At 38.0% G+C, this 25314-nt stretch overlaps 1 protein-coding gene across 1 annotated transcript in view; it reads right to left on the reverse strand.

The window, feature by feature from the left end:
* The window catches only part of PDE11A (phosphodiesterase 11A), a 98883-nt gene that overhangs the window by 4270 nt on the left and 69299 nt on the right, over window positions 1-25314 (reverse strand). The window contains exons 5-18 of the mRNA XM_053471748.1: window positions 25170-25234; window positions 19436-19568; window positions 16701-16776; window positions 15513-15580; window positions 14911-15003; window positions 12447-12497; window positions 10641-10787; window positions 10375-10482; window positions 7042-7151; window positions 6468-6558; window positions 4811-4911; window positions 1875-1952; window positions 1471-1534; window positions 347-421 (exon numbers count right to left, since the gene is read on the reverse strand). Of these exons, the coding sequence (XP_053327723.1) occupies window positions 347-421; window positions 1471-1534; window positions 1875-1952; window positions 4811-4911; window positions 6468-6558; window positions 7042-7151; window positions 10375-10482; window positions 10641-10787; window positions 12447-12497; window positions 14911-15003; window positions 15513-15580; window positions 16701-16776; window positions 19436-19568; window positions 25170-25234 (1260 nt within the window). The remainder of the gene's footprint in view (window positions 1-346; window positions 422-1470; window positions 1535-1874; window positions 1953-4810; window positions 4912-6467; window positions 6559-7041; window positions 7152-10374; window positions 10483-10640; window positions 10788-12446; window positions 12498-14910; window positions 15004-15512; window positions 15581-16700; window positions 16777-19435; window positions 19569-25169; window positions 25235-25314) is intronic.

Consider the following 25314-nt stretch of genomic DNA (forward strand, 5'->3'; position numbering starts at 1 on the left):
TATACCCCCATCCCAATCCACTGCTAATGGTGATGTGGAGGTTAAATTATCTGCAAAACCCCCTATGAGAGGCACAGACCTGCAGTCCTATTCTGTTTTTAGGGGTATACATGGGCATATGCCACTTCAAGGGTAACTTCATTACTCATCACCCTTACACTTATGGGGAGTGGGTAGAAGGGAACTGGGGGGTCCTGAGGACATCTGTTTTAATTACTTCTACTTTACTTTAGGGCGTTCCATTATTTGTTTCTATTGTTAGCACCTAACAATAAAAGTTAAGTTGTATTCAATCAATTGGCAGCCATCTACTCACTATGTAACAAATGTGTCAAACAAAACTTACTGACGGAGTCAATTTAAGCTCTGATCGCTCCCGATCTCCTTGCTCAAAGAACTCACTAGTTACTAATTCAGCCACCTAGAACAAAAAAGATAATTTTGTTATATAGTTTGAATAACTTACTTATTATACTTGCACAAAGCCGTTCTATTCTTTTTTTTTTAATTCTCAAAGAAAAATGTAAATATGTTTATATTTCTTTAATTCTGCTTAAATATGTTGTTTCTAATTATGTCTCTAATCCACATTTTTTTTGTATTTGTTAATTTTAACCTCGAAATGTGATGGATATGAAAGCATTTTACTTAATGATTTGTAAGTTTCTATAATGCAGGAACATTAGCTTTGTGAAAAAGTTATAATAGAAGTATCTCAGAACCCCAATTGCTTTGTAGTCCAACTAGTACTGCACTTAGTACATAAGATTTATAAATATATATATATATATATCTATATACCGTATTTGCTCAATTATAAGACGACCCTGATTATAAGACGACCCCCTAAAATCTGTTAAAGATCAGTAATTTATTATATTAGTTTATGAAAAAAAGAAAAAGCCTGAATATAAGATGACTCTATAGGGAAAAAGTTTTACCAGTAAATATTAATTCATGTAAACCATGTGAACAATTTTTTTTTTAATAAAAGCTATGATTGAGAAAAATATTTTGTTTTTATTTCCTTTTTTTCAGCCTGCCCCACCAGTTATGCACATCTGCCCCCTGGCTGTGCCCCATGATATGCATTTTGACCCCCTATGTGCCACTCTGCCTCGCTGCAGGAGATCTGGATCTTAGTCTCATAGTCAGACCCAGTTGAGGTCTGATTATAAGACGACCTCGTCTTATAATCGAGCAAATACGGTATATACATATACTAACTTTTAAAAAGTGGTTTTTTTAACATTTAACACTTCCCATTAATTGCAGAAACAGTTCATGTAACATGCTTACTCTGCAGTTCTAAAATGATGTTGCTTAGATTATTTATTGGATTGATTAATGCATATTACTAAATTACTGATTTGCCTGGGCAAGAGCTAAAAATAAGCATTACACTTAAAGTACTCTAAAGAAGGCTCATCTGAATGGCCTTCATGTGCTCTGCAATACAGTATCACTTGCCTGTCTTGAAATCTCCCATGGTTTGGTCGCAGCTCCAAGGTCACATGCCGTCATTAGCATTGATCTGAAAGAAAAATAAATTAACTAGGGTTATTTCATTATTATGTGTATCTGAAATGCAAAATTAATGGACTTCTAAAAGTTATTGGTTGGCCCATAAGTATTGATTCTTGGCCAGAACTGAAAATTCCATGTGTAAGTTACACAAATACATGCTTATGCATGCATATACAAAATATATTTTTGTTGCTCAGTTTATATTTTTACCAAGATCTGTCATGTTTAATATCAACATATTATCTTTGCACACGTTCACATTCATTTTATATATAGTTTAAACCCCATGTGAAAGAAGAAATTGGCCAATAAACTACCTGTAGAATATTGAAGCTTTTTTTACTTACCGGAATATCACTCTGTGATCTTTAACATTCCAATTGTATTCTCCCTTACTGACCAATTCAAAGAACTCATTTCTTTTCCTGAAAAACACAAAACTTGACCCAATTAATCATTTTAGGAGGTGTCATATGTTGCCCAGAAAAAAGTCCAGTTGGGCTATAAGTGCTGCCCAGTTTTTACAATATATACATAAATGGTTTCACAAAATATACATTAAAGCATCTTGTAGCAACTGCAAATTTTCAGATTAGAGTAACCCGGTCAGGAATGTCCCTCGGCTCACTTTGGTAGTCCTTCTCTGATTCATTAATTCAACTTTGGTAAAAGTGGGGCAGAATCTACTACTGGGAATAATGAAAGGGAGAAAAACAACAAAGAATATAAGCATGCCAAATAATCTATGTAAAACTTAACCTTTGTTGTAATATCCAAAAGGGCTTGTAGATATACTATGAACTGACCCTACAGAAACCAGGTTTACTGCTAAATATTTATATCAGCTTTTAGCTGGGGTGTGTGGCACAAAACATGTTGGAATCAAATACCAGGCACCAAATGTGTTTTTCCCTGAGGCCAGGGTTTCTTTGCCTATACCTTAACAGTAGCTTCACAGGCAATTTTAATCTACACATACACAGAGTTCGTAAGCGATAAGAGCAGCATAGGAACAGATTGAAGAGATCGGAAAACAGTTATTTAGCCCTACTCTCCCTCTGCTGTAAAGTACAGGTACCTCTCACTATATTGAATAAGACTGTAGATAGCTCCAAATGTCTTTTGCGGTGTATCTACAAACCAGTTTAAATGTTTTCTGGCTTTTATTGTACATAGCTGTTTGGAAGACATATATCATAGGACAATGCTCGTGTTTTTACATACAGTAGCATTTATTTTATGTACACTATATGGGCATAAGAATTGGGACATCTGACCATTATACCAACAGGAACTTTTATAGCATCACATTGCAAAAACATAGACATTAATATGTAGTTGGTTCCCCATTTGCAGCTATAACAGCTTTTACTCTTCTTTTCCACAAGATTTTGAGTTTTTTCTGTGGGAATTTGTGCCCATTCATCTAGTAGAGCATCTAGTAGAGTGTTGTGAGGTCAGGTACTGATGTTGAACGAGAAGGCATCGCATCGCAATCTCTGTTCCAGTCCGTCTCAAAGGTGTTTGATGGGGTTGAGGTCAAGGCTCTGTGCACGTCAGTAAAGTTCTTCCACACCAGACTCATCCAAAAATTTCTTTATGGAACTTGCTTTGTACACTGGGGCACAGCCATGCTGGAATAGAAAAGGGTCTTCCCCAAACTGTTCCCACAATGTTGGATGCAAAGCATTGTCCAAAATGTCTTGGTATGTCCCCTTCACCATACCAAGACATTTTGGACAATATGTATATTTTATCATAACATAATGTTTTTTTTTCCCCTCATGAAATGATCTTCTTCTAAAACAAAATTCAAATGCAACGTATCAAAATATAATGAAATAAAATAGAACTTCATATATAGTAGTTTAATTTATCAATTTAAAATCACAGACAATAACAAACTGGCACAAAAGGAGAAAAGGGCCCTGCTACTGCAAGCTTACAATCTAGTCAGTAGAGGGGGAAGTCAAAAAATAGGATTTGATGGAAATGAATATGTCCAGTCAGGATGAGCTGTAGAGGTTGTTCAGATGGCTTAGACAGGATGCTGGCTGAGAGTGTGTTGAGGAAAGGTTGTATGCTTCTCGAAAGTTATGGGTTTTCAGAGAGTTTTTGAAATTCGCACACGGGGTGAGAGAATCTCAGAGAACAGGGAAAGGAATTCCAGAGAAGGGGTACAGCACAAGTAAAATCCTGGATGCGGGAGTGGGAAGAGGTAATAATGGTAGAGAAAAGAAGGTGTTGAGAGGAACAAAGAGGGCCGTTAGAGGTGTATTTGGAAAGGAGGATAGAGATATACAGGGTTGAAGAGTTGTTAAGAGCTGGGGAGCCAATGGAGGCATTGGCACGGAGGAGCATTTGATGAGGAAAGGGAACAGCGGAAGATTAACCTAGCTACAGTGTTGAGGGTGGATTGAAGTGGTGAGGGGGAGAGGGGAAATGGGCGAATTCAGGAGATGTTTTTCAGGAGAAGCGGTATTTGGTGAGAGACTGTATGTGAGGGGTGAAGGATAGAGCAGTCAAGTGTGACACCAAGGCAGCGAACTTGGTCTGTCGGTTGGATAGTGGAGTTGTCAAGAGTGATAGAGATGTCAGGAATTGTGGAGCGGATGGCAGAATTACCATAAGCTCAGTCTTGGAGATGCTAAGTTTCAGGTAATGCAATATCATCCATGCTGCAATTTAAGTAAAACAGTCAGTGAGGTGAGTTAAAAGAGAGCGTGAAAGTTCAAGAGAGGAAATTTAGATTAGAGTGTCATCTGCATATAGGTGGCATTGGAAACTCAAGGAAGATATAAGTTGTCCAAGCCCACAGATAGTGGTAGGGGAGAAAAACAAGTTCTAGTGAAGGAGACACTAAAGGTACGGTCAGAGAGGTAGGTTTTAACCAGAAAAGATCTGTGTCACAGATGCCATGAGCATAAATGGTTTGTAGAAAGAGGGGTGGTCAACCGTATCAAAGGCTGGAGAGAAATCGCCTTTTAGCAGGAGGTAGTTAGTAATTTTAGTCAGTAATTAGTTGATTATAAGCTAATTGTTCCAGCAGTTTGAATGCTAGGGGAACAAGGCAAAGTAGAGAGTAATTTGACAGAGGTGTAGGATCAAGTGAGGGTTTCTTTAAAATAGGCGAGATGATAGCATGTTTAATTTTTAATTTAATATTCTAATTTTATAATCAGGGCTGTCTTATAACCAAGCAAATACAGTATGGTAAAGCTAACTAAGATGTTCAATCTGCAACATTTTAACAAAGGTTAAAGAAGAACATGCAAATACATACTCAAAATGAAGTGTGATGTCTGTTGCTAAAATTGACTGTTTCAAAAGCTGCATGAGATCACTGTACTGCTGGGAGGACAGGTTGGCAAAAATATTGTGTCCCTGAAACAGAAATACTATAAGGAATAAATATTTATAATACAGAATAACAAAATACAATGCTAGCAATATACTGTATGTGGTAAAGCATAACTTCTATTACAATATATTGAGACAGACACTGATGATTGCACTGCATAACTCCCATCATTAAATACAGAACAAAACAATGACAGTGGTATAGAATAACTCCCATCGTTATATAGCAAGCCAGACATTGACAATGGTACAGCATTACTCCCCTAATTAACAACATGAATCCCATTATTATATACTGAGCCTGGCAATGGTACAGTATAACTCCCATCAATATATACCGAGCCTGACAGTGGTACACCATAATGTCCGTCATTACATAGTGATCCAGACACTAATGGAGGTAAAGAAAAACTTCTATAATTACCTAGTGGCCCTGACACAAACAGTGGTACAGCATGACTCCTTGTCAAGATTTGGCTGAACTGCTCTGTTTTTACACTCAGTTGATAAATAAACAAGCAGCCTTTTCTTCCCTGTGTCAGGCTGACTGAGCTGATGTTTAACTATCCACCTTTACTCCTCTGTTACCATCTTACGCACATGCTTCTTTTCAGCCAACCCCTTCCAGGCTATTTAAGCAGTTAGGCCCATTTCCTAATTGCCCTTGTGTTGTTTCTGGCTGCAAGCACATTCTCCTGTGTTCCTGATTATTGTTGTATGACCTGGCTTTTACTGATGTCTTTCTGGCTCCTGATTCCTGGCTCATTTCTGACATCGCTGATCTCTGTATTCCAGACATGGCTGGTCTGAGTACCTGTCTTGGTTCCTGACCCTGGCTTGCTTTTTAGTGTATGCTTCTGGATCACATTTTTGCTTTGTTTGCTTGGTTATGTCAATAAAGGTATGGAATTCACCTCCAAGGGAGGTGGTGTTATCCAATACATTAGATATCTTCAAAAGGGGCCTCGATATTTTCTTAGAAAGGCATTACATACAGGGATATAAATAGAATAACATTAATATTTTAGAGCTTCTTGATCCAAGGAGAAATCCGATTGCCTCTTGGAGTCAAGAAGGAATTTTTTTCCCCTGATGGCAGAATTCGAAGTAGCTTAATTAGGGTTTTTTTTGCCTTCTTTTGGATCAAGAATAGGAAGGTTAGGTAGAAGGGTTGAACTTGATCGACTTAGGTCTTTCTTCAACCTTATGAACTATGTAACTATGTAACTATAACTCTCATTATAATATACTGAGCCAGACATTGACAGTTATATAGCATATCTCCCATCACTTTCCCATAATGCTTTTTTCACTGTAACTAGCTCTTACTCTTACTATATTTCACTCTCTCGTGCTCTCTAACTCACTCTCTCATACTCTCTCACTCACACTCTCAATCACTCTCACGCTCTCTCACTCTTACTCACACTCTCCCAATGTCGCCCTACCGTCTCTTCCAATATTACATCTTAGTTAGTGCACACATAGCAAGAATCGCTTATGGATTCTACTTTCATTCAAGGATATGTAGAATTTATGATTGCTAAAAAGCATGTTCAGCTTCCCAATTATCTGTTTACCTCACTCTGAAGAATCATGACAGCATGATTAAAGTGATGATGCTCCAAAGTGGCAGATGTTCCATATAGCTGAGACAAAGCTGAGCCACTCCTGTGGGGAAAAAAATATATCAGGAACTATAATGGAACAAAAGGCTGGTACATAATCACAGGACATCTCATTGTAACTAATTAACAGAGTGTTCGAACACTGATAACACTAACACCACTGTTACAACAGAGAGTTTACATGTATCCGGCAGTCTAAATGCACTAGAGATTTACCAATGGTAAAACATTGTGTTGGTGTCTGCCTACATTCACTGTGTACCTACATTCACTGTGTACTGTGTCTGCTATACTGCTGAGCTCCCTACAACCTTGTTCAAGAAAGACTCTTAGTCTTCATTCACCTGAGTTTTCATACACTGCTGACATCAGCAGTGGGCCAATGTAATTTTATATGGATTTCTTATGCTCATTATAAAATATTCAAATGTGCCTGTCTATCCAGATAGGTTGGTGTAGGTTGCTATGAAATATATTTTTTATATATACAGATATTTCACAAATAGCAAAATAACAATATACTTACTTTGCCTGGAAGGCATTGTTGGTTCCCCTGTGGTCTAGATCATGACATAAACATCCCACAATCACAGCCAAAATCTCAATATCTATCAGAATTTCCTGAAACCCAGCTGTCTGCAGAAATAAAAAATAGTGTTGTAGCGATCAGGGACAACAATAGAGAGTGATGCTTAAAGACAGAAAAAAAATCTGAATTCTATGCAATGTTATACTTATGTATCAGTTATTATGAATTAAAATTAGTAAGTAAATATCAGTTATTATTATTAGATAGATTTCCACAGGATTACACTCATACATTACATTTATACCAAATGTATTGCAGCCAATAGGATAATGATCTTCAAACTTACACATTCATATACATTTGAGAAAAATCTACAAAATTTACATTATATGCCTTTCTGTTTCTCTTTTAGCTGTCTGTGTAAGCATACTGTATACAAATAAATATACAGAGCTGTCCAATAAAAACACAATTATGTTAATAGTCATTCAATATTTAATTCTATGGTATCTGTTAACCAGCATCATTTCAAGCTATCCCACTGTTCATTATATGCAGAAATTTAGCAGCATGACCATAGTCAAATACATAATATTTAACAAAATTATTTATACACCAGTGTATGTGCCGTTCATTGAAATCACCTCTTCAAAAATATTTTCCCACGCACTCAAACTAACATAAGAAAGTCTCTTCCACTAGTTTTGTCTTTATCCCTCTCTTTTCTATCTCTGTCTACTAGTGAGAATATGAGACAGTGACTTTTGTTTCCAAATGGAAAAAGCCCTCCAAATTTCATCTGATCCAAAAGGGCAGGAAACAAAATTCTGAAAACAAATCGGTCAAAAACAGCCCAAAATTAATCTGTATAATTTTTGGTCTATTAAACCCTCTTGCAGAGGTACTACAGAAGGCCAGAATAATGCAGGCTGATTGGAGGATAATGAGAAGTCCCTCACACAGGCTTCATATTTGCATCATCTTCTTTACTCAAAACTCCAGCAGCAAAGAAATAGTTAACACGAGAAAAAAAACAACCAATCAGGAACATACAGAATTCACAAAAAGCCCTCCAAAACTCTCTACTTCATCTTCTTTGCTGCTGGCCTCCAGATGATGAACATACAGAATTCACAAAAAGCCCTACAAAACTCTCTACTTCATCTTCTTTGCTGCTGACCTCCAGATGAGCACCCTCTTTTCTAGTCTGCTACACATGTGGCTTAATTTGTTTTTATTTCTATATCTTTATTATTGGGTTTTTTCTATCCTAACCCCTCTTATTTTTTAGGCTATTGTCACTTGCTGTTCAATTGTGTTTTGGTTTCGGTTATTTCAGTTTTTCATACCGGCTCACGCATGTTTGGGCCCTGCTCCATTGTGGGCTTGCCCGCCTCCTGGCTTTTGGCGCCACGTTCCCCTACTCTCCCATTGCCACAACGCGGCCCTCCCCCATGGTTCCCATCTGCTATCACCACGTCCTCTTTCCCCATGCAGCCGCTTCTCGGCTGCCGTGGGTGAGGGCGGGGCAGTTTTCCCATCCTCATGTCTAAAAACATGACTGCCGGCCGGTTCGCCTCCCTCCACGGGCGGACATGTGTAGTTTTTGGGCCACTCGGGGTGCGCACAACTTCTTTCTGTCGCTGAGCGCCTTCTACTGCCGCTGAGCGCATTCTGTGTAGTAGCCAGGGATCGATGCTCCAGCGCTACTCTCTGCTTCCCCCTGCTGTCAGAACGGCCCAGCATTGCAAAAAATTTGGCCGCATAACTTAGCGGTGCAGAGCGTTTTTCTCAGTTTTTGCCCCGCTAGAGGGTGACCTCTGTTTATCTGTTTGTCCTTGAGGGTGACCCCCTTTGTACCTCTGTGAGGGGGACCCCCTCAGTTCCCCCTCAGTAGCCACAAGTTTGCATCTGTTCTAAGTAAAAAAATATCTAATAAAATGAATATTTTCTATTATATGTCTTGCAGATTTCAAGATGACATGTCTGATGCCGACCTGCTTATGCCCACTGCCCTTCAGGCATCGCTAAAATCTGCGCTGGTAGAGTGTCTCCCCCCTGCTCTGGCCTCCCTAGACCCGTCAGCCCTTTCCCAAGCGTTTCCACCCCTAGGTGGGTAAACGCATCCATTGGGTTGGGATTCTGAGGACGCCAGTGGATGGAGGCTGACGTGTCTGCTTACGGCAAGGCACCTTTGAAGAAGGCTAGGGCCCCTACCCTGGCTCTAGTGTGCCCATCAACATCCAGGACAGAGGTGGAGAACCAAGCTGAAGAGTACGAGGTGCTGGACGAATACCCCCGGAGAACTCCAGGCCGGTTTTCCCAGTGGAACAGTCGAACCTCGCCCACGAGACGGTTTTGGGAGACTCCCAGCCTATCTCTGCCCCTGACGCCTATACAGAGATCCTGGATTCTGCAGGCCCCCCGATGTTTGATCCTTGCACTCTGCATCACCCCAGGCCCTCGGAGTGGACTCCAACACCCCACATCGCACAGTTCCTCCACTTCTGGCTGCGCCGGCCTCTGGAGAAGGCAATCCGCCAGAAACTTCGTCATCAACGAGAAGAAATCGGAACTGACTCTGACTCAGTTGGATTCATGGTGGATTCGGCGGAGACAGTCCTGCATCTACCTCAGCTCTCCTCCATCAAAAGAGATATTCGGCGTCTGCTGCGGCGCTCATGCGTGTCTCTGCGGGATCTGGCACGTATCATAGGCCAACTCTCGGCAATCCAGGCTAATTTTCCAGGCCCTCTCCATTATCAGGCCATGCAATGCCTAAAGGCCTCCTATCTCCATCGCTCAGGCTCCTATGACCAGGTGATTCGGCTGAACGACTAGGTGTGTCTGGAACTGCGGTGGTGTCGTGATGTCTTCGCTTCCTGTCTCCATCGCCAAGTGACGAGTTTTTTCAGCTGGCTGCTGGGCCCGATGTCTCTGGCTGTGGATGCGTTTCTTCAGATGTAGCCGCCCTCGGGGTTTACGCTTTTCTTCCATTTCCGGTCATACTCAGGACTCTCCATCTGGTTCGCAGTCAATGGGTCATGATCTTGTTGATTGCCCCATTGTGGAGGACTGTGGTTTCCCCTTCTGTTAGAGATGTCATGTGCTGGCCCGCTATTGCAGCCTCCGGATCGGGATCTTCTCTCAGATCCAGGGGGATTATCTCTACACCAAGGCTAATTTAAATTCACATGCCCTTGCATGCCCTCAATCTTCAGCACTGATATAATCAGTACTGTAAAACAGCTTAATAGTTAACATTATAACATAAACAAATAAGGAAGTAAGAGTGAACTTGAAGTCATTGTATATGCTTTCATTACTTACGGTCAACATGGCAAACATCAGCTGGCAAACATTAAAAGCATGCCTCCAATTGTGATACAAAACCATTCGATAATTCTTCCTTACTGTCAAAAGCCACCTGCACAAGGTCTGGAAAACAAGAACACATAGGGAATCACATTAGGATTAAAGCAGTGCGCTGTCAGGATAAGTCTTTTCTTGGTTGTAAGATAAGTAGCAATATTTATGGCACAGCCTGAAAGTTGCAACAAAGGCAAATTTGGTATCTGGGCAAAACATATGTTTACCTCATAGTCAATTTTAAACTTCTGGACCATTCCCAATTCCATGAACATTCGTAAGGCAGCAGTAATCATGGCATCTACATCAAGAGAGAAATCATCGAAATGGATATCGTCGATGAAAAGCTCCGACACCAAAGGGATGTTGGCTGCCTTAAATTAAAGAAAACATAGTTACACATTTCTTAAAGCACGCACACTGTCATGTAATGTAGTTCAAGGTTTGATTTTCCCATTTATGTTCTCGTAAACAAGTGCCCAGAAAATTATTTTAATTTTTTTCTATAGGATCTGTTCCTAATTCCAATTTCAAAAGTGTAATGATTGACCTAGGTTTAGTCATAGTCAATCTTAAATTGGTATCATTATTATTTGAGTATTGAAAAAAAATCGATGTCTATATAACATCCATAATTAATGAATCTTAAAAAAGGATTGACTTCACTGAAAATATACATTTCCTCCCAGGCTGCAGTAAATAAATTGGCAAACTTGCCCCCCATAGCTGTGCCTCTAACCTGCAAGACAAAAGAATTGTCAAAATAAAATAATTATGTGTCAAAAGGAGGAAATGTCTAAGATCTTGTGAATAGTTACTGTATTTTTGCAAAATTGTTCTAATTGTTGTAATTCTATCCTTTTAGGGTATTCTAGAATAAAGAGAAGCAACATTGTAACCCACATTAGATTGTTATTACAGTTTACATGTGTAATATGATTAAATACATCAAAGGCTACCCCTTTCTTTTTTTGCAAACATAGAAAACATTTCAAAGAGAAAAGACAATGAATAACAGTCAAAATCAAGACTGAGAAAAGAAGAAGCAAACAAAAAAAAAACCAACAAGACACAAAAATACTATATGTCATGGATCATGATTAAAGTTGTTCCTTGCATTGCTATATCAGAACCTGGTAAAGAAATGTTGTTAAATAATGATATTCATTAGTTATATGGATTTAATATCAATAAATGCAGGGAAGATAAACTCTCATTGATCTTCTGTTTATTTATTTATTGGAAATGTTTTTAACCAAGGTTCCCATGTTTTGTCAAATATTTTACTGTTTCCAATTATATATGATATACCCTTCTCCATTTTATATTGTATTTCAATTTGATGTAATATTTGTTCCAAAGTAGGGGTATGTGGTTGTAACCACGTTCTTGATAATATATTTTTGAACGCTGTTAAAACAAAGATTTCAGATAGCAGATTGAAGATAAAAGAGACGATATAAGATGAAGAAGATGCATTAGAAGATGCGTAAGCAGAAGAAGATAAGTAAGAGGAAGTGGTTGGCAGAGAAAGTAGGGAAACATTTAGAGAGTATGAGAGAAAAAGTGAACAAGAATAGAAAGTGAGTGAAAGTGTGCACGAGTGTGAATAAATGTGGGCCCACAAATTTTGGCTGAAAATTCTGAGCATTTTTCTTTTACAATTTGTACAAGTCTGAATGCACACATCTAACATATGCTATACGTTTTGAGGGTTTTCCTTTGTGTCATATTTGTACATATCACCTGAAATGACAGGTGGTCAAAATCAACACACACCAACTAGTCAATTTCTCAATTAGTAACTGAACATAGAAGTGGTTTACTTAGTTACCAGTTGTATTTATATGCATCCAACTTGCCTATACACAAAAATAAATTGACATAATCAACCGTTTGCCAACAAGCTGTTTTTCCAAGAATAGAAACAGTCTGGTAATACACATAAAAGCAAAATTAGGTATTTTGAAATTAATATTGTTTATTTGTATTAAGGTATATCTAATACATGTAGACATTTCATTGTGCCTTACCTTAAACTTATCAACTTCAGCTTTTGAACATGTTGCATGATAAGAAAGCACCTGTATGAATAAATAAAATAAACAAAATAAAACAATTTTCCTAATGAGGTAGATTCCAGATAAATATAAAGTGCTTCTGTTTGGAGATGTAATGTTAGATGCCATATAAAGTATGTACAATATACTCTGTAGTTCCATCAAAATAAAGTGCACTATGTGTAGTGTCTTTGTGGTAATTTGATTTAAATATTGCAGTAAAAATCCAATGAGGTAAACCAATAAACGTGCTTCCAGGCAATTTAAATACATATATATATATTGCACCACTCCACTAATAAGTAAAATAAATAGATAAGGTGTACTAGTGCTTAATCTATATAGTGCTGAAATGTCCTTTGTTAAACTACTGATATACACCAATATCAGATACTGCACTCACACCATGATACTGTCCACTGAATATAAATAAATCATTAATAAACAAAAAGCTAACACTCATAAATGTCCACTCGTTCTTTTCTGATCCTTAATGCGTTTCGCTGATGTCTCAGCTTCCTCAGTAGGTAAAAAAGTAATAACTTTTCTCAAGTGGACATTTATTTTTGCAGACGTTAGTTTTTTTTATTAATTTATGATTTAAAGTCAGCTTTTCTAAAATCTAAAACTTTCACCTACAGTAATATCCAATACTAAATCTCCATTTGTGATCACTAAATCTAATATGACCCCTTGGCTCCTCAACTACTTGTTTTAAAGATAATCAAAGGAAGGGATTTAGAATCTCTGTACTCCAGGCATAACCAGCTACTTTGGTTTTTCAGTTCACTTCAGTAAGATTAAAGTTGTCCATGATTATAACGCTCCCGTTGAATGTCATTTTAGCTATGTCCTTAATTAGTAGATTATCTAACTCCTCCACTTGAGCCCATGAGGTCTATAAATAACACCTATACAAGTTACAGTACTTTTACCAAATTGTAACATAACCCTGCTAGCATAGACAGCCCCCCCATCTTGCCTTCCCTGTTATTTATGTATAAAGAGTGCCCTGATATAGGGCTATACTGAGTTCTTACACAAGCCTATATTTACCTCCTGAATAAATGCTTAAAATAGAAAGAAACAAAACATAATCATACCCTGAAGTGTGGGTTAAAGGACATTTTAACTGATACTGAAAAACTTATAGATGTAAACTGAATATTGCATTTGATTGTTAAGAAAACAAAATTAAAGATAACTGACATACTTATTTTTTTAATATGAGAACACCACAACAGGTGAAGTTCAGGAGTGTATAGGACATATGCTATATGACCAAAAACTAGGTGGACAACCCCCTTAATTGTTGAGTTTAATGGTTTCATCCACACCTATTGCTATAAAATCAAACACATAGACAGCCATCTTCATAGAAAAAACATGGGCAGTACTGAAGTGCTCAGTGACATTGCATGTAGCACTGTCATAGGATGCCACCTTTGCCACGAGTCAGGCCCCTTAGTTCTATTGAAATGTAATGTTAATGCTACATCATAGAAACACATTTTAGACAATTATATCCTTTCAACTTTGTGGCATTGGTTCAGAGAAGGCCCTTTCCTTTTTCAGCATGGCTGTCCATTGGCCACAAAGCAAAATCCATAAAAATGGTTTGATACATTTGGTTTGGAGGAGCTTGAGTTGCCTGCACAGAGACCTGACCTTATACACACTGAACAGCTTTGGAATGACCCTCCACCCCAGCCATTTTCAGAGCAGCTGGATTGTTTGTCAGACCACATAGGAGGGCAGCTGCTGCTAGAGAGTTTCAGCTTCTACCTTAGGTAAGCACTTGATAGTTTTGAAGAATGCTTTTAAAAGTACTTACAGAGTACAAAGAGCTTTTATTGGGAGAACAAACTGTCCCTTTAAATGAGTCTGAAGCTTTAGGATGCTGCAGTACAACATTGTGGGAGTTAAGCAGGGTTCTACAAGAAAAAGGAAGGGTCCTATGAGAATGGTTTTGTGTCATTTGGCACTTCAGTTCTGCTGAATTAAACTCCAAATTGTATCACCTCATAATAAATCATTCATTATGTGTGTGTATGTCCAGGGAGATATCTGTCATTTACCCAAATTTGTGCCCACAGCAATAATGCCTCTCTACCAACATATGAAGTAGTCAGGATGCAATCAGGAAAGGTCTTCTATTTGGTTTTAATAGAAGAATGAAAATAAGAAAACGAGGAGAGGCTTTCAAAGAGAAACACAATAGAATGGTGGGGATATTAAAAGTAAGGCTAGTCACGATCAATATATTAATACAAATGAGAGAAAAAATAGGTATCTGTTTTGATATTTGCTTTCCACACACACAATACACATTAAGTTCGATTTCGCTGTTGTTATGTATCAGTTCATCAGATACAAGGAATGGGCTGCATACCCACTTGTGAACATGTACAAGAAGTGAAAGTTGTTGATTACTCACATCAAGAGCCACTGATTGCTTAGCCCATGACTTCTTCACTTGATCATACATTATTGTGTTATTAATACCAAGACCACAAAAAATAACAAAAGCCTAAAAATAAAATATACAAATATATATAAATATATATATATAAAACACACAAAAATATGTGCTAATACAATCTACCGTCTAGCATGGGCTTAAAGAGACAAAGATTTTCCTATTCAATTAGTTGCTAGCAGTAGAACAGTTCAATGCTGTACAATTTGAAAAGCTTCTGCGTACAAGGAACTTGGGTAAAAAAATAAAAGTTCCAGTCTTAACATGCTGAAACACTGCACTGTAGTAAGTCCTCACTAATATTAAAGAGGACTCGTTAGGATCTCAGGAGAGCATAATGTATATTGCAGCCTAGTATAATATTTTACACTTTGAAGCCAACTTTATATGGAAGACTGGGATCCAAGGAGACAAAACTCAAGGCATTATCTCCGTAAGCGATTATTCTTTAAAATTACAAGAAAGTGAAAGTGGAACTCAGTAACTAACATAAGAAAATGTTACATTACATATTTATGAAACAGTTTATCTGCTGATTAACAACAGAAAAACGTTCTCACCTCAAACAATCTTTGATCTGCATCATCAAAAGGCTTTCCATCTAATCTATTCAACACTTGAGCTACACCTGTAAAAGGAAAATAATATTTGTGTTTACTGAAATTCTAATTCAAACAAATACAATTTACCCTTCAAGCAATTATCCCAATTTGAGTCACTTTCTCCTCATACTTCAAGTTACTACACTTTGGTTATGACTACCTCCTAATGAAACCTGCTTTGTTCTCCTGTCTACAAAAGATCAACCCTTTTCCTTTCATCTTCGTCTGCTCTACCTTTTCCTTGCGCTGACTTTTTTGTTTTATACGATGTCCACACTAACCTGTTTAGTTCAACTTCTGCGGGTTTGGTGTTACTGGGGCACTTCCATGATGCAGTTAGTGGGCTGGACTCTGCTACCTGAGGATGACACCTACTTCAGCACAAGAATCTCAATGAAAATGAATGTCCCACTGATTGACATACCTGTGCTCAAGCAGGGATATCCTTCAACTATGTCCAGTTATTTCCCCTAAAGAAGTGGAGTCAAGCAGCCATGCACCAGATTAAATATTTCCATACTTACAGACCATAAATCACTGAAAGCCTAAAGACACAAAATCAATCCCACTTAACCTGCAAACATAGATCATATCAAGGTGTATCTGCAGCTCGAAAACATAAAGAAAAACATACAGTACAAAATGCTCGGGCCTACTTGTACGACCTTATTTTGGGGCCCACAGTAATCATTTCCCTTGTTTATGATATTACACCCATTCATCTTTTGTAACAGTAAGACACCATTAGACACAATGATATAGGGTCTATGGTATGTAATGCCACCAGATCCTACTTGGATTATGGTACAAATTCAATGATAGCCCTATAACCAGTTACATGACTCGCTTCTTTCAGAAATAATAAAGCTCACAGAGCAAACTTTGGACTTCCCAACCCATTTCCAATACAATTCTAAGACAGATCCAAAAATGTTATAACAGTGTTTCAAAAAATTAAAGACCAATCTTATTTAAAAAAACGAAAAATGTGATAAAGCATTTTAAGATTATTTTAGAAATAAAACTGTTACCAGATAAAATCAATCATCACCTAATGACAAGCCAATATAAAAACATTTTCAAAATATGGTAAAGCCAGAGATTTAAGATTCATCATCAGTAAATATATTTAAGAAAATGACATACCTATAATTTGATGGCTACTATTCCATATAGGGACACATAAAACCGATCTGATGTGGAATCCAGAAAACTGGTCAGCCTAGAACATGTGGTAAAAAGACTAATTACATTTCACATTGTCTGTCATATAAAAATCATCATATTTTATTTCAGGACTTTGACTGTGGGAGAGCTACTTATTGCATATACGTTATTTGGACAATGAACACCTTGTTCAATAAAATAACAAATCTTACATTACAAGGTAGTAAATCATACAGAGAATGCATCCACCTACTCCTGTGTTATTACAATCAATGTTGCAGTCCTGCAAGGCAGGGTCAGCCCTAGCAATATGTTGTCTTTGATGACCACCTCCAGCCTGCTAACGGACAAGAGAACCTGATGGTGGTGTCCTCACGTGAGTGGCACCCTGGATTACATCTTCAGTGTTTTTGTAAGTTCAAAACATTCACTACAATGTCCTATCCATTCAACTTAACTTACACACAAAACCACAAGTGACCTGTATACATTGAAGCAATAGTGATAGCTCATACTTTTTGTCAGCAGTAGGCATTGAGACATGTGGTGTTATTTATGACATTGTGGGGTCTTAAAGATAATGCAAACACACTATAAACACAATGCTTAAAATCAGGCTTGAATTACAGCGATATGAAATGCCAGACTTTATACATTTCTACAGATGAAATACTATCATTTTAGATGTGGTGGTTAATATTTTCGGTGTGGGGGTTTGGTCCAAAACCCCAAAAATATTTACACATGGGAATGCACCATTTTTATAGCATGCTTGCTAGACATTTACATTTTGCCATAAGTTCATTTCAGAAAATGTTGTTACACAAACATTTATAAATTGACACAATCAAAATTGTGCAAGTTTTTGTATTTTCCACATTTTTGTGTCTCCAACTCTTTTATAGATCAATCCCTTATTCACTGGTCCTGATTTGTCTTTGTCAAGTAGAGACTGCATGGGGTATTTTGCATAAAGCAAAGGTCTACTATAAAAAGGATACACATTACAACATGCTATGAACATCACCAAGCAGATCAGAATTCCAGACTCTGTCCATGGTTCTGACTGATAACTAGTGACAGCACAAAAATGTCAACAACCACCACTCCCTAAAAAAAAGTCAGTAGTATAAATTTAAAATCACAAACAATAAAAAACTGGTACAAAAGAAGAAGAGGGCCTTACTCACATGAGCTTACAACCTAGCCGGTTAAGAAGGAATTGAAATAGTAGGAGACGACTGCTTGGAAGGGGAAGAGCTTTTGAAATTTGCATATGAGGGAGAAAATCTGACGGAGGGAATTCCAGAGGAGGGGTACAGCATGGGTCAAATCCTGGATGCGGGGGTGGGAAAAGGTAATAATGGTAGAAGAGAGAAAGTATCATGAGAGGAAGGAAGAGGGGGGTAAGGGGTATATTTGGATGGGAGGGGGGTGCAGAGTTGTTATGGGCTCTGTAGGTCAGGAGTTTGAATTTGAGTCTGAAGGGTATAGGGAGCAAGTGCAGCTATTGGCACAGAGAAGTGGCAGATGTGGAATGGTGACAGAGAAAGATTTATCTAGCTGCAGTGTTTAGGACAGATTGGAGAGGTGAAATGCGGGTGACAGGGAGACCAATTATTAGGGAGTTGCAATAATCCATGCGGGATATCACAAGGGAGTGGATTTTAGTCATTTCTTGTGTGAGGAATTGGTGAACTTGGGAGATGATTTTCAGGTGAAGGTAAAGGACTGATGTGAGGGATGAAAGAGAGAGCACAGTTAAGTGTGACACCAAGGCAGCAAACTTGGTTGTTTACTGGATTTGCCGACACAGATGACAGGAATTGTGGACCGAGGGGATGGCGAGATTACCATAAAATCAGACTTGGAGAGGTTGTGCTTCAAGTAATATGATGCCATCCATGATGCAATTCCAGAAAGAATTAGAACGGCGAGTTAGAAAAGACGACTTAGAAGGGAGGGCGAAAAGAGATCTAGATTAGGGTGTCAACTCTGTATAGGTGGTATAGGAAACCAAAGGAAGGTATGAGTTGATCAAGTAAGGATGTGTAGATGAAGAAGAGTAGAGATCCAAGAAGTGAGCCCTGAGGAACACCAACATATAGTGGTAGTGATTTTTGAAGCCAATAATCAATTAAATTTGGATAATTTGTTGATTCAGTAACTAAGGGGGCAATTACTTTCTCACATAGAGCCAAGTAGGGTTGGATAGATCGTTTATATACATGAAATCATCATTTAAAAACTGCATCTGACCGGGTTATCTTTGTTTAATATTAAAATTAGTTTGATTATCTGAAACATATAAGAATGAGAAATATGCAACAATAGAAGAAAATTGGTGGTCTGTGATATTGGTGGTCTGGATATTTTCTTCTTTCTTGCACAAATTGATAACTGCAGGGTTTAAGTATTCAGAAAAGATATGCCTACCATTAGAAGAAGGATTTTAGGCAATCAATCCATTTTTTCTTAAAAAAATAAAAACAAATATTGATGTATTGTATTTATTTTTGTAGAATTATTGAAATTCTGAATACTGTGCAGGATTTTTAAAATAACGTACAGTAATAATAATAAATTGGCTGATTAAAACAAATATTGTACTTAAATTAAAACCAAGGCTGACAAATATTCCAATCATTTTATTAACATTTTTTTTTCAGGAAAAAATAAATCATATTCTTTTGCAGGTAAATAATTTGACTTACCTCAGCATCAAATCGAGGGTCTTGATAAGCATCACTGATGTTTACAGGAAGTCCAGTGGAAGCAACCAGTTCGGCAATACTGTTATTAATTAACCAGTCAGAGTATGATGATTTCTCCATGCTATCTTTGAAACTACAAGAGATATCAACATTGAAATGTCGTGAGGTAAGTAGACTTTTTTTTACTGCCTTGACATAAAAATCAATAATAACGCAAAATGTATTTCTTGGTGGATGTATAGTTACAGTGACCTAATAGGGTAATGTAAAACCATACGATGTTAACATAGTCCACAGAATAAAGCAATGTCTCTTTTGACGAAAGAAAAATGCTAGCCGTTTTATTGTATATAAATGGTTGGTATTGATCATGGACATTTTTTACTAGTCTGATGGTAACAAGTGCTATGTACCATCATAACCAGCTGTTAAAAGTGCCATGTTTAAATGGGGCATCTATCCCATCTGCCCACCACACTAAGGACATCATTTTAGGGTTTTCGTTTTAAGTATGTTATCCTTAAAAAATAATTCAAATTAATTTGCTATTGCGTGCTAATGCTTACAAAGCAACTTGCCATTACAAAGCAACTTGCCATTTGTATAACTCATGAAATAAAAAACACCACCACACGCAAAGGTAACCTAAACCACCTCTAAACCAAGGCAGGGAGATTAGTCAGATGAAAAAGAGGAAACATTTGGGGATACAGAGGTCACCTACAGTCATGTAAAAAAGAAAGTACACCCTATTTTTCCTCTCATATCTGGTTTTCTAAGAATCCTGGTTGTCTTATGAAGCAACTGCTTTGTTGTTCAATGTTTTTGTTTTTTGCACATATGCACTAGTAAAGGGTGAGAATGCATAATTTTGACTATGGAAGAAAAATTAAGTACGAGAGAAGGGGTATACATATGGTAATACCGTACTGGCTCGAATATAGGCCGCACTTTTTTCCCGCACTTTAAGTCTTTAAAGTGGGGGTGTGGCCTATATTCGGGGTCTAGCGCCCGACGCCCGGGACATGCAGTTCCGGGCGCCGGGCAGGCAGCAGGGTTAGGATACAGATCCTCCGCAGCGGTGCAGGGGACCTGTATCCTACTCTCCGATGCGCTCAGACAGCCTCCCCTGCCATCACTTCCCACAGGGGGGGTGCCGGCACGGGAGGTTGTCTAAGCGCATCGTGCAGGCGTTCACCGGCAGCAGCGATGCGCGTAAACAGCCTCCGCTGCCGGCACGTCTGCACGATGTGCTTTAACAATCTCCCTTGCCGGGAATTCCCACGGGGTTAAAGCACATCGTGCAGACGTGCCGGCAGCGGAGGTTGTTTACGGGCATTGCCGCAGCCGGTGAACGTCCGCACGATGCGTTTTACCTCTGCCTCCAAGACTTACCAGAGCAGACTCCCGGGTGTCTTGCGGGGCCAGCAGGGGACATCTACGCAATACGCGTATACAACTTCCGGTGCCAGCACTCAGCGGATGTGCCGGCACCGGAAGTTGTATACGCGTATTGCGTAGATGTCCCCCGCCGGCCCCGCAAGACACCCGGGAGTCTGGGGGTGTAAGTCGGGGGGGGCAGAGTGACAGCATATCTCGGGGGAGGAGGAGGACAGTGGAAGCATATCTCGGGGGGGGGGAGGACAGTGGCAGCATATCTCGGGGGGGGGACAGTGGCAGCATGCGGCCTATATCCGAGCCAATACGGTACTTTGATGTATTTTATGCACATTTGTACTATTGTAGCCAAAGATAAGCTATAATTGTTGATATTGCAGGAAAGTTATAGTATAGTGCTACAGAAGGGGAGACAATATAAAGATTCAGATATAAGTGGATAATTGAGATGTTTAAATTTAGTTGAGCACTTCAGGTTAAAGGGAAAAGTATATTAACATGATTTTTAAGGACCTGAAGAAATGATCCGTATGATGCACCTTTCTAATTTTTAGAAGAACCTGACTTGGAAAAAATAAATTAAATATTCTATATCTATGTTTATGGGTTTTAGGTGGAAGTCAGGTAGAACACGTTAGATAGACACAAATATTGGCTGATTACTATAGATAGTGTCCATGCCCTTTTAGACATTCATGGTGAAATATACCATGAACTGTAAATTCATATCTGAAGTATAATTTGTGTGAAAAAAACACAAATAAAATTACTTTCACAAATTTTGACAAAAGGCAGATGATAGAATTAGTGCATAAAAAGTGTTGAAATACTACCATTTGAAATACCCATAGGATATGGGGACAGGATGAGCAGATGTCAAAAGTTAAAAAACTGAAATGCACACCTGAAATTATTTAATAATTGAATTCAATTATATTTTAATTGCATTTGGTTAATTATATATTTCATTTACTAAATATATACATTTAGTATTTAATTAATTCATGAACTAACTAAAAATAAATCGAGATTTTTTTGCACATTTAGTAGAACTGCAGATCGAGAAATTCACTCTGGAGGACCATTTGTAAAAAAAAAAAAAAAAGATGCTCTGTGGAATACAGATACCCTTTATGCCAAAACTGGAAGAAGTTAAAAGCCCCTGATTGTCTTAATATAAAAACCTAAACTAAAACATCAGTGTAAAATAGAGCAGGGCATTATAAAATCCAACGGGTTTGGCTTAGCTAATTATGGGCTCTGGGATAAAATATTTAAAATTTGAACTGATAATTCCTGCATTGACTTTGGTTTCCCTGGAATACTGGTCGGTTGCAACAGTTTCCTCCAAAAAATACCGTCCATAGTTGTGGGTTGATGAGGGCAGAACCACAAAAGGATGGAGCTAGTAAAGGGTGGAGGCATAAAAGAAGAGGAGTCACTCAATGTTGCATGCAGCAGCAGTGATCGCCTGTCACACACATCTGGAGACTAAGGTGGCGCTTCCGTTCTTAGGCATCTTGTGAATTGCTGGTACACATGCTTGCAGTGCCCCACAGGAGCTACACGCACCATCCGCATATGCATTGATATATTAAACTCCCACCAGTGATGTATCCAGCAATCAAATTTAGGGGGCCAAATGAAGGGACAGAGACAAAAGTAGGGGGGCAAGTATAAAAATGGTATCTATCGCCCTTGACATAGATACTAGCATTTACAAAAATTTTATTTTTTTAAATATTCAGAAGCACTGACCTGGAAGTCCGAGGTGCTTCTAGGTCAGTTGCTGTCAGCACAGCTCTGCAACACTTCGTACTATTGCAGAACTAATCAGGAATGGGCTGCTGAAGAACAAATCACTCCTGACCAATAGGAGTGATCAGATCTTTATGACAGCCACTGGATGATGAATCCCTTCACATAAGTGACAGCTGTCAGAAAGAGAGAGGGGGGAGTCTTAAGTTGAAAAAAACCACCAAAACTATTAATAATAAAAATGAAAAATGTATTTTTTAAAATTTCTAATATATAATTAGAAACTGATTTTTGTCATACCACTGATTAGTCATATGCCAGGTCACTGATTCAGTATTTTTGATAATTTCATCATAATTTTATTTTTATCATCTGATTTTAGTGACCCTCCTGCTGATCAGTAGCCATTGACCTAATCTGATCATCATCCATATCACCTACACTTTACTCTAACACATGGATTGATAAGTATGGTGTAGAGAAAATCGAGTGGCCTGCACAAAGCCCTGACCTTAAACTCACTGAACACCTTTGGGATGAATTGCAACACCTGATTGTGAGCCAGGTGTTCTTGTCCAACATCAGTGCCTGACCTCACAAACGCTCTTTAAGCTAAATAAACACACAGACATACTTTTAAATCTTGAGGATAGCCTTCCCCATAGGAGTGGAGGCCATTATAGCCACAAAAGAGGCGCCAATTTCATTATTTATACCCATGTTTTTGGAGTGTGATGTCCAGCAAGCTCATATGGGTGTGATGGTCAGATGTCCATATACTTTTGGTCATATAGTTTATCTTTCAGTACATCTGCACCTGCTGATCTTCCAACTTGAAGAACTAGCATGGTAGGCTGGTAAGAGGCCAACCCCTCTTTACAATGAAGGTCTTCTATGACACATCTCTTTTCCTGTTCCTTTCATCACCCTTTAAAAAAGGTAACCTCTATAGATACAACATTGTCGGGACTATGTTGTTAACACAAGCAAATTAATTGTTTTTTTTGTAGCAGACGTGAAAGTCTGCTTTCTCAATTTCCTCTTTTCAATGCTATGGTTTTCAAGAATGTATCAGGACCTTTCTCACATACATTGCCAGAATGAGAAGACTGTTTCAAGGGGCACAATATTCCTAGTTATTTGAAATATATTTGCATTATTTTGCTTTGAAACATTTCTAAAGGTTCATAATACAACAGCTATACATATTATGTATTCAGGCAATTAAAATGTTAGCCTCAGGTTATTTCTTGTACCAGCATGGAGTGGAATCCTTTGAAACATAAAATATGAAACATATCAAAACTGACTGTACACATTTTCTTCACAGCACAGATGTCTTCCTCATGCTTTTTCAGCAAATAGCAACAGTAACACATGGCAAAGCAATTAATTTGGGTTTTTTTCTGTAACTAAAGGATGTATTCGAAATTTCTACTACTGGGAGAATCACTGGCCATGGCATTAAACGGCAAGACATGGAGATTTGCACAAATAAACCTCATTTGAGACTTTCTTGTATACACATAATGTGGAATTTTGCAGAACCTTAGTTTCTCTGATATTATTCTCCTGCCAGACACCTTATCGCTTCCTATGTCCCTCCATTAAGGCTAGTTAATACAGGGAACATTTTTAAAATAAATCTCATAAATTTAAATTTGTATGATACAGGGTCAGCATAGCCCTCCCTGTAGGGGAAGATGGCCAACATGGACCCTCCAAAATTTTGGTTTGTCAATAAACCCACAGGCATAAATTCAACTACATCTCACAGACTTGTTACGTAGTAGAAAATCATTGTTACACATGTTATGCAGGATTCCCGGGTAAGTAATTAAAGATGACATGCCACCTACTCAACCGAGGCAAAAAGTGGAAAACTTATCATAAGAATTTGTTTGCTGTCCTAAAATCCTCTCTCTTCTCCTGAACCCACCATAGCCAAAAAATACACCAACAATAACTAATCACACTCATATTTTGGACAGAAAATCAAACTAGCTGCCTTTGTTGGTGTCATGTAGTCTTAACTGATGGCAAAGTTTTTACATTTAAATGGATAATACAGTGCCGGGCTATTAAAACTCAGTTAACTGTAGTGTCAAAAAGTGGCAAGCACTATCAGACAATTATTATTTAACTAATGTGAAACAAAAACAGGCTGCTCAATAAGAAAGCATAGCAACTTTTTTACTGTGCTTAAGAAAATAAATGACAGTGAACAAAAAATGGTGACCTATTAATCAAAAATAAGGCAACTGACAGCAAATGACATGAATGCATCTTTGACATATTTTTGGGGGGTTTGGAACTTTGAAATATATGTATGGTTACATATGAAATGTGATTCTGATACAAAATGTAAAAAAAAACATTTTTTTCAAGCTTTGCACCAGAATCACTTTTCATACTGTACATAAAATAAATTCACAAAATTAATACTCCAAATTAGAGCATTTGCCTTTATATTTTTAATTTTAGGGACTACAGATCATTGGACAGACTCAGGTTTGGTTCAAGAGGTGAAAGGGTAAAAGTGTTAATTAGTTAATATGAAACAATTAAATAAGCTCACCTGCTTTCAGCATCAGCACTACATTTTGGTGAGAGTAACTCAAATGATTTGGTAAACTTCACCACCTGTTAACAAAAAGTAATACATTTTTCTTTTACCAAGCAAATGCTTTGAAACACACAATTTATAGAGAAAAACCATAACG

Source organism: Spea bombifrons, chromosome 7, assembly GCF_027358695.1.
Source record: "Spea bombifrons isolate aSpeBom1 chromosome 7, aSpeBom1.2.pri, whole genome shotgun sequence".
NCBI lineage: Eukaryota > Metazoa > Chordata > Amphibia > Anura > Pelobatidae > Spea > Spea bombifrons.